General features: G+C 42.6%; 1 protein-coding gene across 1 annotated transcript; it reads left to right on the forward strand.

Moving 5' to 3' along the window:
• The first annotated feature begins 8,121 nt into the window (after positions 1-8,121).
• On the forward strand, positions 8,122-11,711 carry LOC130139028 (protein ACCELERATED CELL DEATH 6-like). Its single transcript, XM_056315008.1, has 3 exons — positions 8,122-9,146; positions 9,772-10,310; positions 10,605-11,711. The coding sequence occupies exons 1-3, from the start codon at positions 8,432-8,434 to the stop codon at positions 11,289-11,291; spliced, it is 1,941 nt and encodes a 646-aa protein (XP_056170983.1). The 5' UTR covers positions 8,122-8,431; the 3' UTR covers positions 11,292-11,711.
• The last annotated feature ends 1,059 nt before the right edge of the window (positions 11,712-12,770 follow it).

The following is a 12,770-nucleotide window of genomic DNA, read 5'->3' on the forward strand; positions in this document are numbered from 1 at the left end:
ATCGCCGGATTTTAGCATGTATGATGGCACTACATGCCCTAAACTCCACCTGCGATACTATCCGATCAAGATGACACATTATGCCGAGAACATGCCTCTCATGATTCAAACATTTCAAGAAAGCCTAGATGGGCTTGCTCTACGATGGTACATTATGAAGAAGATCAACTTGATGGAGACCTCGGAGGAGTTGTCTGATGCCTTCCTCAAGTGAGTTAAAAAGATATATATAGATCACAAATGCACATAAACCGCACCATTCGCAGGTCCTAAGGTTAACAAATAAGTTCGTATGTACATCTTGTACCTGTTAGATAAATGCTTTTCAGGTTCCTCTTGCTTGTAATATCGGATGCAAAAGCAAGTTTGCTTTTTCCATGTTAACCACAAACTCATCATGTTTGTGCTTCACTTCACACCCTTCTCTGCCATTCCAATCCACATGACAATAATTGCTTTCAGCCTTGTTTTCCTGTAATTTCTTCAGAACTCGTGGGCAATACTCTCCACTTCATCTCGCAGCAACTGACATTTTTTCTTGAATTCTTCTCATCCCTTAAATTCTTATGTCAAGCATGGATATAGTGGTGATGTTGCTTGGGATCACCTCCAATAGTGCTTTTGTCGGGCCGTGCCTTTATGATTCTTCCTCTGATTTGCATATATACGAGCGCACGTTCTATGTTCTGCCATGGGTAAAAGCTCATGGATAGCTGGAACTAATCCCTGTAAAGAATATTTCTAAGAACAAGACATAAGAATATATTCATTACAAAGAGAAAAATAAAAGATGCCTTTTGTTGATTGGATATGAAGGTCCATCCCTTATCTTTGCCATTAATTTCCATCCCCATATTATGCATTAGATTACGCAGAACGATGACTAAGAATCTTTTGTCTACCTGCACTTTTTACATTAAGGATTATACTGATTTCTCTTTCATTGCCAAAGTGCCAACACAAAGGTAATGTCTTGCACGCACAATTCATTCCAGTTTGATTACTAAACAACTAATATTCGGTTATTGAACTTCTAAATAAAAGAGAAGACTTGAGAATCTAATTTTCAAAAGCACTTTGTGGATTAAAATTGAACGAATGTGCAAGAAACCTTTGAAACGCCTGTTCTTTTATTTCGAAATGGATAACAATTTTTGTGATAAAAAAAATTCAATTACAAGGATATATGTATGACCTCAGGTATGACGGTAGCAACACAAATTAAAAAAATGCAATAATATCTTTCATTTGTTAATACTCTACTTTATAATTCAATTTGAAATCTTCCTAAATTAGGTTTTGCCACTAACCCAGGGTTTACTTTACGGTTTGATTGTGCATACATTTATGCACTGCCTGTGTGGAAGATATTCCCTTGTTGAAAATGCAATTAATTACTTACATGAACTCTATCTAGTTTGACTTATGAAAAATATAACATGCCATTTTTTTTTAGTATTTTTGGGGACAACTGATGCTAAATATAGCTGCACATTAGAAAAAGTCCCAATATTTTTCGAGGAGAAGTAAAGTCACGAGCAATAAGTGAAGTACAGCGATTATAGTGTTTTCTATGTAAGTATAAACTTCAAGTTAGTTTTCGCGATTTTCCTACTTATATCTCATGGGTTCAAATCAACACGTGTAAGCGACCTAGGGTTTCATCATCTTGCTAGCCTTTGTATAAAGGGAGGGACTACTATGATTCAAGCTATTGATAAAGAGCAGCAACATTTACATATAACTCCTGATCTAAAACATATGGCCGGAACAATATTATTGTTGAGATCATCTCCTTATAAACTAGTTAAAGGATGTTCTCAAGTGCTCGCAATACATGACCGCTATGTTCTTCAATTAAGGTCAAAAGAAGCCTTTTTACGTGGCCCCTCAATCGGTGGCCATAGCTAACATTTGTTGCCTCGAAATACAATGAAAATGTGGCATGTGCATCACTAAGCTCAAAAGACGTGCAAAGAGGAGGCTACTTCTGCTATGATCCAAAGCAGAGATGGGTGTGTTAGAAACGGGATTCACATGATATGATTTTGTAGTAATAAGCACTGGGATAATCTCACTACGGGTCCTTGTCAAATCTGTCTGTCTGTTTCTTCCGGTGTCCTTCTATGTTTGAAAAAGGAAAAAAGCTTGGACCATCATTCAATTTGGTTGTTTTTGACAAATGGAACGGACTTTGCCGTTCTTGATGGTTCATTATATGGACATCCGCTTAAAAAAATGCATGTGAATGCAAGCTGTTAGTGTAAAACCACACGGTTCAAAAAGATTCCCAATGAAAAGGAAACAAGAGAAGATTACAACATTATTGATGTCCTGATGTCCAACAGTTTAGTGTCCAGTTTAGTGCGCTCCATTGAGAAAGCAGACTGATGATCATATTGAAGTTCAGTTTTTTCACGTGGGTATGTGCGGGAAAATTGTCCAAAAAGTCTTAAACCTATTGCACTTTCGCTAATTCAGTCCTAAATCTTTCAACTTTACCAGTTGAGTCCTAAACCTTTTCATTTCTTGCCAATTGAGTCTATCCGGCCAATTTTGGCAAAAAATCACTAATGTGGATGCTGGACGGCCACGTGGCGCTGACGTGGACATTTTAAATAATATTTTAATAATTTATGATTTTTTTATGTTTTTTTCTTTTTCTCTATTTTTTTTAGGTTTTGAAATTAGGGCCGGCCGACCCTCGCCGGCTCTGGGCGAGGGTTGTTAGGCCCTCGCCGGCAAAGTGAGGACGCGCGAGCCCTCGCCCAAATCTGATGAGGGTCACGATGCCCTCACTAGATCTGGCCAAGCGAGGGCTTGGCGACCCTCGCCGGCCCCAGGCGAGGCACACGAGGCCGCCAAAAGCTTCGCCTGGGGCCGACGAGGGCCACCAAACCCTCGCCTGGCCAAATCTAGCGAGCGCATCGGGACCATTGCCGGATCTAGGCGAGGGTGTCGCGGCCCTCGCCTAGAGTTGGCAAGGGTCGATCGGCCCCCGCCCAGAGCCGGCGAGGGTCGGCCAGCCACCCTTGCCGGCCCTAACTTCAGAGCACAGAAAAAGAGAGAGAAAAAACATAAAAAAATTCATTAATTATTAAAATATTATTTTGGACAATTTTCCCGGGTATGTACTATTTTGAGGTATTTGCAGAACTGTTGAACATGGTGTGGGTGTTTCATGTAAGATCAAGGACTGGATTCTGATAATAGACATATATACATAATCTGTATATGGAAAGTTTTGTTTCAAATAAAGCCCGGAAGACAAACAACTTGATCAAACCAAATATACTACCAACTAATACAAAATCAAGAGCCTTCTTATTACTAAGAATTAAAAATACAGACTTAGCCCAACAACAGACAACTCTTGCACTATTTTGAAAAATTTTATGACTTGATTACATTTTTGCAATAACTTTTAAAACTTTTAATGTACTTATTTTTGTGATGAATTGTAGTTAGAAAGAAAGTGATTATGATACTAATAATATAGGATCGACCCGACGATTTTTCATCAATTTAATTATGAAAAGAACTTTACTGCAGTATGGGAAAACAAGGGGCAAAACAGGAAGGAGCAATAATGTAATTTCTTGCCACCTAAATGCATCGTGGTGTATTTTTCCGTGGGGGCTGCTTTAAACTGAAATCGTGCCGACAACACCGGCACGCTAAAGCATTGGCAGGTCTTTTTCTGAGATTCCGTTTCAATCAACTGGCATGATTCAGAGCAGAAATGGCTGTATTACACGTGATGATGAGCAATTTAATAATCTTGCTATGGGGTCCTTGTAAAATCTCTCCGTCTGTTTCTTCCGGTGTCATCATTGTTGGGTCTACTTCTTTTCATTCCTTCTGCATCAGAATTTCCTCAAATTGTTTCTTCTTCCTGGGCACGCGTCGCCTTGGATTCGCTTTTGCATTGAAATTTCCACGACACCAAGGCACTAGAGTAAGAACGCGGTTACTGTTCCTGGTCAAGGAATTACCAATTTATGTCTTAGCTTGACAAGATTGAATTGTCGGTGAGATTATGGTTGCCAACTGGTTCAATTAGATACCAGACCAATAAAGAAAGAAATGCCATCCGGAGACAGTGACATGTCGTAATGAACACTCGCCAGATTTTCTTTCATGGCACCTGAGAAAAAGACCCGCTTTACTTAACACTAGGGCAACAACTATTTCTGCAGTCAAAATTGCTCGAGGCACAGCTTTTCGTTGAAAAGACGAGACTGCCCTATGGAAGCGCGACTAAATCTCATAATATTATATAAAAGCAAATTCAAAATTATTGATCTAAAAAAAAAACATAAGCTCAATATATCTAAAATAAAAGTACCTTTTTTAGAATTATAGTAATATAAAAGATTAATTAGGCGATTTTGGCCACTATTTAGAAAGGAAATAGTTTTTGAAAATTTTGTGGGAATAGAATTCTTAAATTTATATGGTTGAAAACAGTTCCATTGAAGTCCTAAATGCTATCTGTTTATACTAACATATGTCCAAAAAAAAAAAATACTAACATAAAGCCAAAAACTTGAATATGGTTTCCTCCATCGAAATATTCATTATACTTTTGACAGGTAATTCTCTTTAATGAGCCATATGAGTTAATTTGTTATCTAACAGGCGGCACTATTTCCATCCCTTATATGGCTAAATCCACCCAATTTTCAACAAAAAGACAAAGTTGCCCCAAATCATTTAATTGCAATTTAAATCGGTGAGGAAAATTTATTTACTTTCCTTCTTTTCTTAGTTTTTCTATTTCTATCTAAGATTTAACTGCCATAATTAAGAATTTCACACGTTTGTTTTTGCATAATTAAGAATTTCACGTGTTTTCTTTTTTATTGTTAGATTTTACTTCCATAGAAATTAGTTTTGTTGAAAAGAAAACATTCAAAAAACATGATTCTTTTTTACGTTGTTGAGCAAACTTATAGATCGTTTATCAAATAAAATCTTAAAAAAAAAATTAAGATATGCAATTTTTAACACAATGACTTGTTTATAAACTTTAAATTTGGTGTGCATATCACCATCAAATCCTTTCTTATCGGTTGTCTTTTATATACAGATAAATCTAACGCGATGATAGGATGAAACAAAAAAAAAATCCCTCTTTAAAGATTTTCCAAAGTAAAATCACAGTTATATTTTCCAATGTGAAACTTTAAAAGATGAAATTTAATTATATCAAACATTGTACAAAAATAATTTTTTTTAAATGCCAATGAAATCTCATCATTTTGGATTGACAAAAATTAATAGCATACATGGAGTGTTTACGATAAAAACATAAAGATGCCTCATTATCCATAACTTTTTCACGTAGATATTTTTGCAAACCTATGCCGCCGGCAAATTATATGCCGATATTTTTTATGCTGGATATTTTTGCACACATGAGAATTGTGACATATGCCGCCGGCAAATTATGTTTTTTCACAATCTGTCGCCGGCAAATTATGTTTTTTCACAATCTATCGTCATATAATTTGCCGGCGGATAATGAGGCATTATAATGAGGCAAATTATATCTCAAGTTGTGTCATCTTTATGTTTTTTCACAATCTGTCACAATTCTCATGCTGGATAATGAGGCATCTCAAGTGTTTACCAAACCTATGCCGCCGGCTTTTCTGTTCCTGGAGGATTTAATGACTCTGAATCAGATGCTGGATTCGCTACGCTGTTGAACAAACCCATGTACGATGTCTTCGTGATCTGCAACTCCGTTGCCATGTACAACTCGATAATTGCAGTTGTGATCCTTTTTTGGACGCAGATCAATGATTGGCATGTGGTGCTTCATGCCCTTGGAATGGGAAGACTACCGCTGCTCATAGCTCTTGCCACAATGCCCGTGGCCTTCATGGCGGGGGTCTATGTGACCATAAGCAAACGCACTTGGATCACCGTTGTTGCCTTGATGTCGGAATCATCGCTCTCTTCGTTATATTGATTCTTTACATCGCCTTGTTCATTCCGCTTGCGTACACTTGTCTTCTTGTACAGCTCTTCGCCAACTACATCATTAGAGCTGGTATATTAATTTCAAGGAGCGGGACCGGAGGAGCTTTTCCCTGGCTGGCCCGGCATCCCCCCTTCCCCTTCCCCTCTCTTTCCTCCCCCGTCGCGGTGGCCGATTCACAGCCGAGCAGAGGCTGGTCGCCGTTCAACCAAGCGAAAATAAGTGGAGTAGAATGAAGCAGAGCATGAGTGGAGGAGAGGGGGTGAGCAGGTGGCCGCCGGCCCGCTATAAAAGCCGACGAGAGGAGAGAGGAAAAGGGTGCCAATTTTTAGAGAAAAAAAGACAAGAGAGATCCAGAGAGAGATTGAGCGAGACAGACAGCCGGAGAGCTTTTCGGTCGACCGCCACGCTCGTGCCGCGGCTGACAACTCGCGGTCGTCGCCCCTCCCCCGTGCCAAGCCTTGGTAGGTTCCGGTTCGCTGGTTTTCGTTTTTGTTTGGTTTAGGGGTCGTTTTTCCCAAGGATCTCGGTTCGACGGCCCCAAGGCGGCTGGCCATGGCCCGACTTGTCTCGGGCTCGCCTCCAAGCCGCTGTCGCCGAGCAGGGTAGGGACAACTCGCGGTCAACGCCCCTGGTTTTCGCTACCGGCCAGCCCCTGTTTTTCCCCTGTTTTTGGGGCACGCCGGCCGGAGCTCGCATTGGTCCGGCTTGCGCGAGCTCCAGCCCCCGTCGGTCCTTTGTTTGGCTGCTGTGCTTGTTGAAAGTGGTCTGTCGAGCGTCCCGGCTCGTGTTTGAGTCTTGGTTGTGCCAAAAATCGTTCATTTTTGAAGCGCCCACCACTTGTTCGTTGAAATGCCACAATGATATCCGGTTTTTGTTTAGTTGTTTTGGCCAGCGTCGAGTCGTCCAGGCACCATCTCGCCCGGTCAAGGGGTCCCGGTGACGTTATGACTTCCGGGTGTTGGCCGTTCGGCCGTTTCGTCGCATCCCGTTTTGTTTTCACACTTGGCCGAGAGGGGTAACCTCAGCCGATGGCGTCGGAGCCGGCCAGGGAACAGCGGCCTGAGCTGGCTGAGGCGACGCCAGAGTGGGCGCGCTGCCAGGCCGAGATGAGCAACGCCGCTCGTCTCAGCCGTCGCCACCACGTCGCGCTGGGAGAGAAGCCAGAGTTGGGTCTGGCCAGGGGAAGTCGCGTGTCAGCTGGGTCGGATCCGGGTCGGGCATGAAAATCCGACCCGGAACTCTGGGGTTTTGTCTAGTGGGCTGGGCTGGATTAGAAAATATGTTTGGGCCGGGCTTATCTTTTATTTGTTTTTTTAGGGTTGGCCAGACTAGGCCCATTCTAGTCCAGTAGTGGACCCAGGCCGCGCCCCCGGGTCAGATGTATCCGACCCGGGTCCGTTTATTATAATATAATATAATATTTTAATATAAAAAAATTAATTTAAAAAATTTAAAAAAAATTTGAAAATCAAAAAAATGAAATTGGGCTTTGGAATTGCCTTTTCTTACATATTTTATGTGATTAATGCAATGATTAATTGCACGTTATTTGCTTTGTATATTTTGAATCGCGTGTTTAATTCAACCTTGCATATGGCCGATTAGAGGCATGTTGGGCTATTGTTTGCACACTTTCGATGCATTAATGGTCCTTTCCTTAGTTTAGTTAGAACTAAAACCCTAGGATTTACAATTTTTAGGAAGACTGCATGAATGTCTTTAAATGTTGTTTAAACAAGGTTAGGCACCGAAAGAGTACTAGTTAGATAATTAGTATAATCAAGTCAACGAACTAATGTGAATTTCTGGTTCATAAGAGTAAGGCAATTCTCCCGTCGCCTTACTTAGGTTTCTAATCGACTCACCATAAACTGATTAGTGACGACTCCTAGATAAAATTAATTTGCCTGTCCATAATTTGAACCCTAAGTCGCGAGTTGGTATGGGCTTGGGAGAGCCCGAGTTAAGTCATAGGTTTAGACTTAACAATCCATTCGCCTCTTAACTAGCCTTGTCAGCCCATTCGAGAGCCGGCGCCGCGGGAAGGTCGCGACATTGATAATTCAATCATTTTGTGGTCGAATTAGAATTGGATTTGTTTTTCCAAATCTTCTGAATATTAGATTCACGCCTTGTGCAATTTCGCAGCGCTAGCAGATTTTCCAGGGATTACTTGCGTAGAATAGTCTTTACCGACAATGTTCTTGATATGAATGCGGTACAATGTTCAGGAATGAACTCCGTAGTGTATGTTTTCGCGCGCCAAAGATATCTTTTTTTGAAGAAATGCTCTTGGCCACAAGATGTTTACTGACAGCTAGAGAAGAAAACATCTCCAAGTTGTGGCCGTGTAATTAATCTGGGAGAAGAGTTGCCGCAAAAGAGTCCAAACAAGTTTTAACTTTGGAGGAGACGATATTCAAATTTCAGAGTCAAAAGATGGATCGCGATCGCACGAGCATAACTATCGAGGATGATGATCTCTGGGAGCAGAGAAGGGCCAGATTGAGAGCACTAGAGTCAGTAAACGAACCACACACCCAAGTAGAATTCAATTGTCGTGCGTATCCACTGCTCCAGGCCGTCATGAAAGAAGGCGACATCGACAAGTTCATCGAAGCCCTTGAAAAGTATTCTGCCGAAGAGAGGGTCTCTTTGTTCGACATTATCCATGTACAGGGCCCTTCCGGAAACTCGTTGCTCCATGTCGCAGCGGGTATCGAGAACTCTGACATCCTTCGAGCCCTCCTGGAGGTCATCCATGACAAGCAGCTTGCCGCCCAGGCAAACGACAGAGGGGACACCCCGCTCCACGTCGCAGCAAGAGCAGGCTGGATCCGCATGGCCGAGCTCCTCCTTGACTGCAGCAGTATTGTGGACGAAGTGAACGAGGCAGGGAACACAGCGTTGCATGAGGCTGTGAAGAACGGTGACTCCGAGTTGACAGATCTTCTCCTGCGTCGAGGCTCAAAATCGGTGAATAAGAAGAACAAGGAGAACAAGTGTCCACTGTACTTGGCAGTCGAGGTGGGGGTCTCGGAGATTCTCTTGCGTTTGCTGCAAGCGGTGGATGGGAATGAAGTCCTTCCGCACTGGATGCAAATCATGCATGGCATGTCGCCGGTTCACGGAGCCGTGATGCACCAAAAGTTAGGTCAGTTATTGTACTTATGGCACTTGCTTGGGTAAATTTATTAGTCGGACCATTTATATGTGTGTCTATACGAGCTGTTGAACCTGTAAGTCACATTCATAAAGCAGCTGTCCTCGCATATTTTATTCTTCTCCTAGAATGGTTTAACCTTTTTCTAAAGTCAGAATCAATTATTGAAGATTTCCCATAAACTTTAAACCAGAAGAAGACAAATACGATCTGTTTGGACTTGAGACCTGGCAAGAATTACCCCTTAAAAAATGTCATCACGCTAAAATTTCAGTAGTCGATACTCATAGTATAAGCCACTATAGATACTACACCACTTATATTATGGTCCAAGAACCTTTTTTGAAAGAGGAAGAGACTCATGTCATGGCTGCCCTTTGTTACTCCCATGTGGAAAACTACTACTTGGAGATGAATGTCTCTTTGCTTTGAAGCATTCTCCAATGTCTATACTGAAATTATCCCCCAAAAGTTGAGGTTTCAATTATTTATTCCACGTAATATCGCATGTTTGTTTCATCTTAAGAAAAATATAATAGTTAGAGGGTAAAGTTACTAGACCCTTGATCATGAGCACGGCACAAAGTCATTCATTTCCTACTCTCTAATGATGTAGATATGCTGATAATGATGTCAGAGCAAAAGAAGGAACTATTTGATTTGAGAGATGCTGGATGGGGAACTCCCCTCCATCTAGCAGCATATGAGAATTACATCAATGGAGTTGAATTCTTGGTCGACAAGTTCGCTTCGAGCGCCATCAAGGGTGACAGACAGGGCTATTTTCCGATCCACGTCGCATGTAAGATGGGTCATCTTGAAACAATGAAGGAGCTGCTTCGACATTGGCCAGATCCAGAAGAGTTGCTTACTTTAAAGGAACGGCAAAATATACTTCATATTGCGGCAAAGTATGGAAGGGCCTCGGTAGTGAAGTACATACTTGGCGATCCCAAGCTTGAGAAGCTTATAAATGCGAAAGACGAGGCAGGAAACACTCCTCTACATGTAGCCACATTACAGTGGCAACCCGAGGTTCTGCTCTATCTCACCCGGGACAACAGAGTCGATCTTAATATTACAAACCACGGCAACTTGACGGCTCTTGACATCGTAGATGATCAACCGTGGGATATCGATGCTCCACTTCACGAGGTAATGATACATCTACAAAATAAATTAACAAGTTGTCTACTATTGTTTTTCACTATTGTTTTGGCTACTTCTTTCTGGGAGAGAGAAAAGAAATTAAAGTTTATTTTGACCGTTGAACTCCCCTGAAGTTACCAAGTGGAATTAAGTTTCTACAGTAAGATCAGAAAGAATGCGTTTGCAAATCTGTGTATCGCTTGACGGGGGTTTCATTTATTTTAATCCTAAATCTTTGATTGTTAGTCCATCTTCATGAATAATAACGATATCTTTTTTTTTCCTATTACGCTTCACCAGCGCTTAACACAAATAGTCTTAGTATCTGCTGGAACCCAAAGAAGCAAAGACAAAGCAATTTCCAAGCCAAGAGGTTTAAGCCCGCAGAGATGGGATCCGGACTTAGATAGACTAAAGGACCAGGTCAATACCCGTATGGTCGTGGCAACGCTCATTGCTGCTGTGACATTCGCCGCTGGCCTTTCTGTTCCTGGAGGATTTAACGACTCTGAATCAGATGCTGGATTTGCTACGCTGTTGAACAAACCCATGTACGATGTCTTCGTGATCTGCAACTCCGTTGCCATGTACAACTCGATAATTGCAGTTGTGATCCTTCTTTGGACGCAGGTCAATGATTCGTGTGTGGTGCTTCATGCCCTTCGAATGGCAAGACTGCCACTACTCATAGCTCTTGCCACGATGTCCGTGGCCTTCATGGCAGGGGTCTATGTGACCATAAGCAAACGCACTTGGATCACCGTTGTTGCCTTGATCGTTGGAATCACCGCCCTCTTCGTTATATTGATTCTTTACATCGCCTTGTTCGTTCCGCTTGCGTACACTTGTCGTCTTGTACAGCTCTTCGCCAACTACATCATTAGAGCTGTTACATTAATTTCAAGGAGCGGGACCGATGGAACTTTCGAGGAGGACGGATTTGCAGTTGCCCAGTGTAAGAGAGTTCCTGATCCTGATGACTGGTGAACCCTTAGATGGACGTCGCCCGTAAAAACTCATGATTTGAGGTGTGTGATCCCTTTTCTTGAAGTGATATTTGCCCCCACTATATTGCTTATGGGATAAGCAAAGTCGCTTCTAGGATACAATAAAATCCCCAAATCCCGAAGATCGTCGTTCGATGATTGGCATATAGCTCTTCCTACTTCTCGGATTTGGATTGATTGCCCATCCTATATTTATCAAATACTATATTTTGATGTCATGGACGATGAAAAAGTCGGTGATGTGATTTTAATGTAATTTAACTCATATTTTGGTTATTTATATGAAACATTTGGTGCCCATTCTAATCCCCAGTTGATAAGAAAATGGTTTTGGAACTATTAAATAATAGAGATAGATTGATTAACATGAAATTAATCTTCTCACACTGAATAATCATTTTTTTATAATCACCATCAAGGAATTATGTGACATTCCAAATTTCGGCCCAATTTTGGAATTTATAAAACGTGTAATTCGTCAGTGTGCTTATAGTAAAATTTCGCCCGGGAACTGATCACTATCGGTTATTGTTTTTTTTTAAATTTGAGATTTCAATAGAATCGCATTCGATCGAATTTTGCCGTTATTTAGAGCCCAAACTTTGGTGTCGAATTTCTCGGAGTTCCGGGACGAATTTAATTGGACGGTGTCGATATTGTTGTGGCCAGCCTCGAGATTGCCCATGATATGTGTAAAGTGAATTTTTGACCGGGTGCGGATTTGGACTAGTAGACCTCCCTCGGGATAGTGTGATTTAATTAATTTGGCCTTTCTCCCTTATTATATTCTAGGATTAATTTTGGACCATTGGATCGTTTGTGGGTTCGAATCGTGACCGTTAGATCGCACTCGATGACATTTTGATTTTCCCTCTCTCTCTTTCTCTCCGGTCACCTTTCTCCCTGCGCACGTCTGTCCCCCCCTGTCAGACCCATCCACTCCTCTCTCTCTCTCTCTCTCTTCCTTTTCTTTCTTTCTTTTTCCTTTTTTTTCTCTTCTTTTCTTCCTCTCTTCTTCTTCTTCTTCTTCTCCGTTGGTCTTCTCTTCCGGCCGCGATTGCTCTGGCCTCCTGCTTGCTCCTCACCGGGATCAGCCCAGCCACCGTCCGCCGTCTGCCTCGCGCCGCCGTCACCCGACCGAGCCGCGCCGCCGCTCATCACCCACGACCGCCGCTTGTTGGCCCCTGCCGCTGTCGGCCCCCTTCCGCTCGCCTGCCGGGCTGCCCGCTCATGGCGCACGCGAGCAGCCAGCTTTGACGTCTGCCGCTGCCCGGCGTTGCCCGGCTGTCCGCCGGCTCGTCTGCGTCGCCCCGGCCACTCGCGGCGCCGCCGTGCCGCCTCCGGCCGCCGTGCGACCTCCTCTCCCCCTGTTTCTCTATTCCCCGACGCCTTCCCCTGTTTTGGCCCCTGACTTCGCCGCCGCCGTGTGCCGCCGTTTCGGCCGCTGCCGCTCCGCCTT

The sequence above is a fragment of the Syzygium oleosum genome, unplaced genomic scaffold, assembly GCF_021117445.2.
Source record: "Syzygium oleosum isolate NSW1041296 unplaced genomic scaffold, Sole_v2.1 Sole_v2.01, whole genome shotgun sequence".
Classification (NCBI taxonomy): Eukaryota; Viridiplantae; Streptophyta; class Magnoliopsida; order Myrtales; family Myrtaceae; genus Syzygium; species Syzygium oleosum.

Excerpts from the sequence above, each read along its gene's own strand:
- LOC130139028 (XM_056315008.1), top strand. The coding sequence starts at position 8,432 with ATGGATCGCGATCGCACGAGCATAACTATCGAGGATGATGATCTCTGG. Across the intron at positions 9,147-9,771 it reads CGTGATGCACCAAAAGTTAG|ATATGCTGATAATGATGTCA; the intron begins GTCAGTTATTGT and ends CTAATGATGTAG. Across the intron at positions 10,311-10,604 it reads TCGATGCTCCACTTCACGAG|CGCTTAACACAAATAGTCTT; the intron begins GTAATGATACAT and ends ACGCTTCACCAG.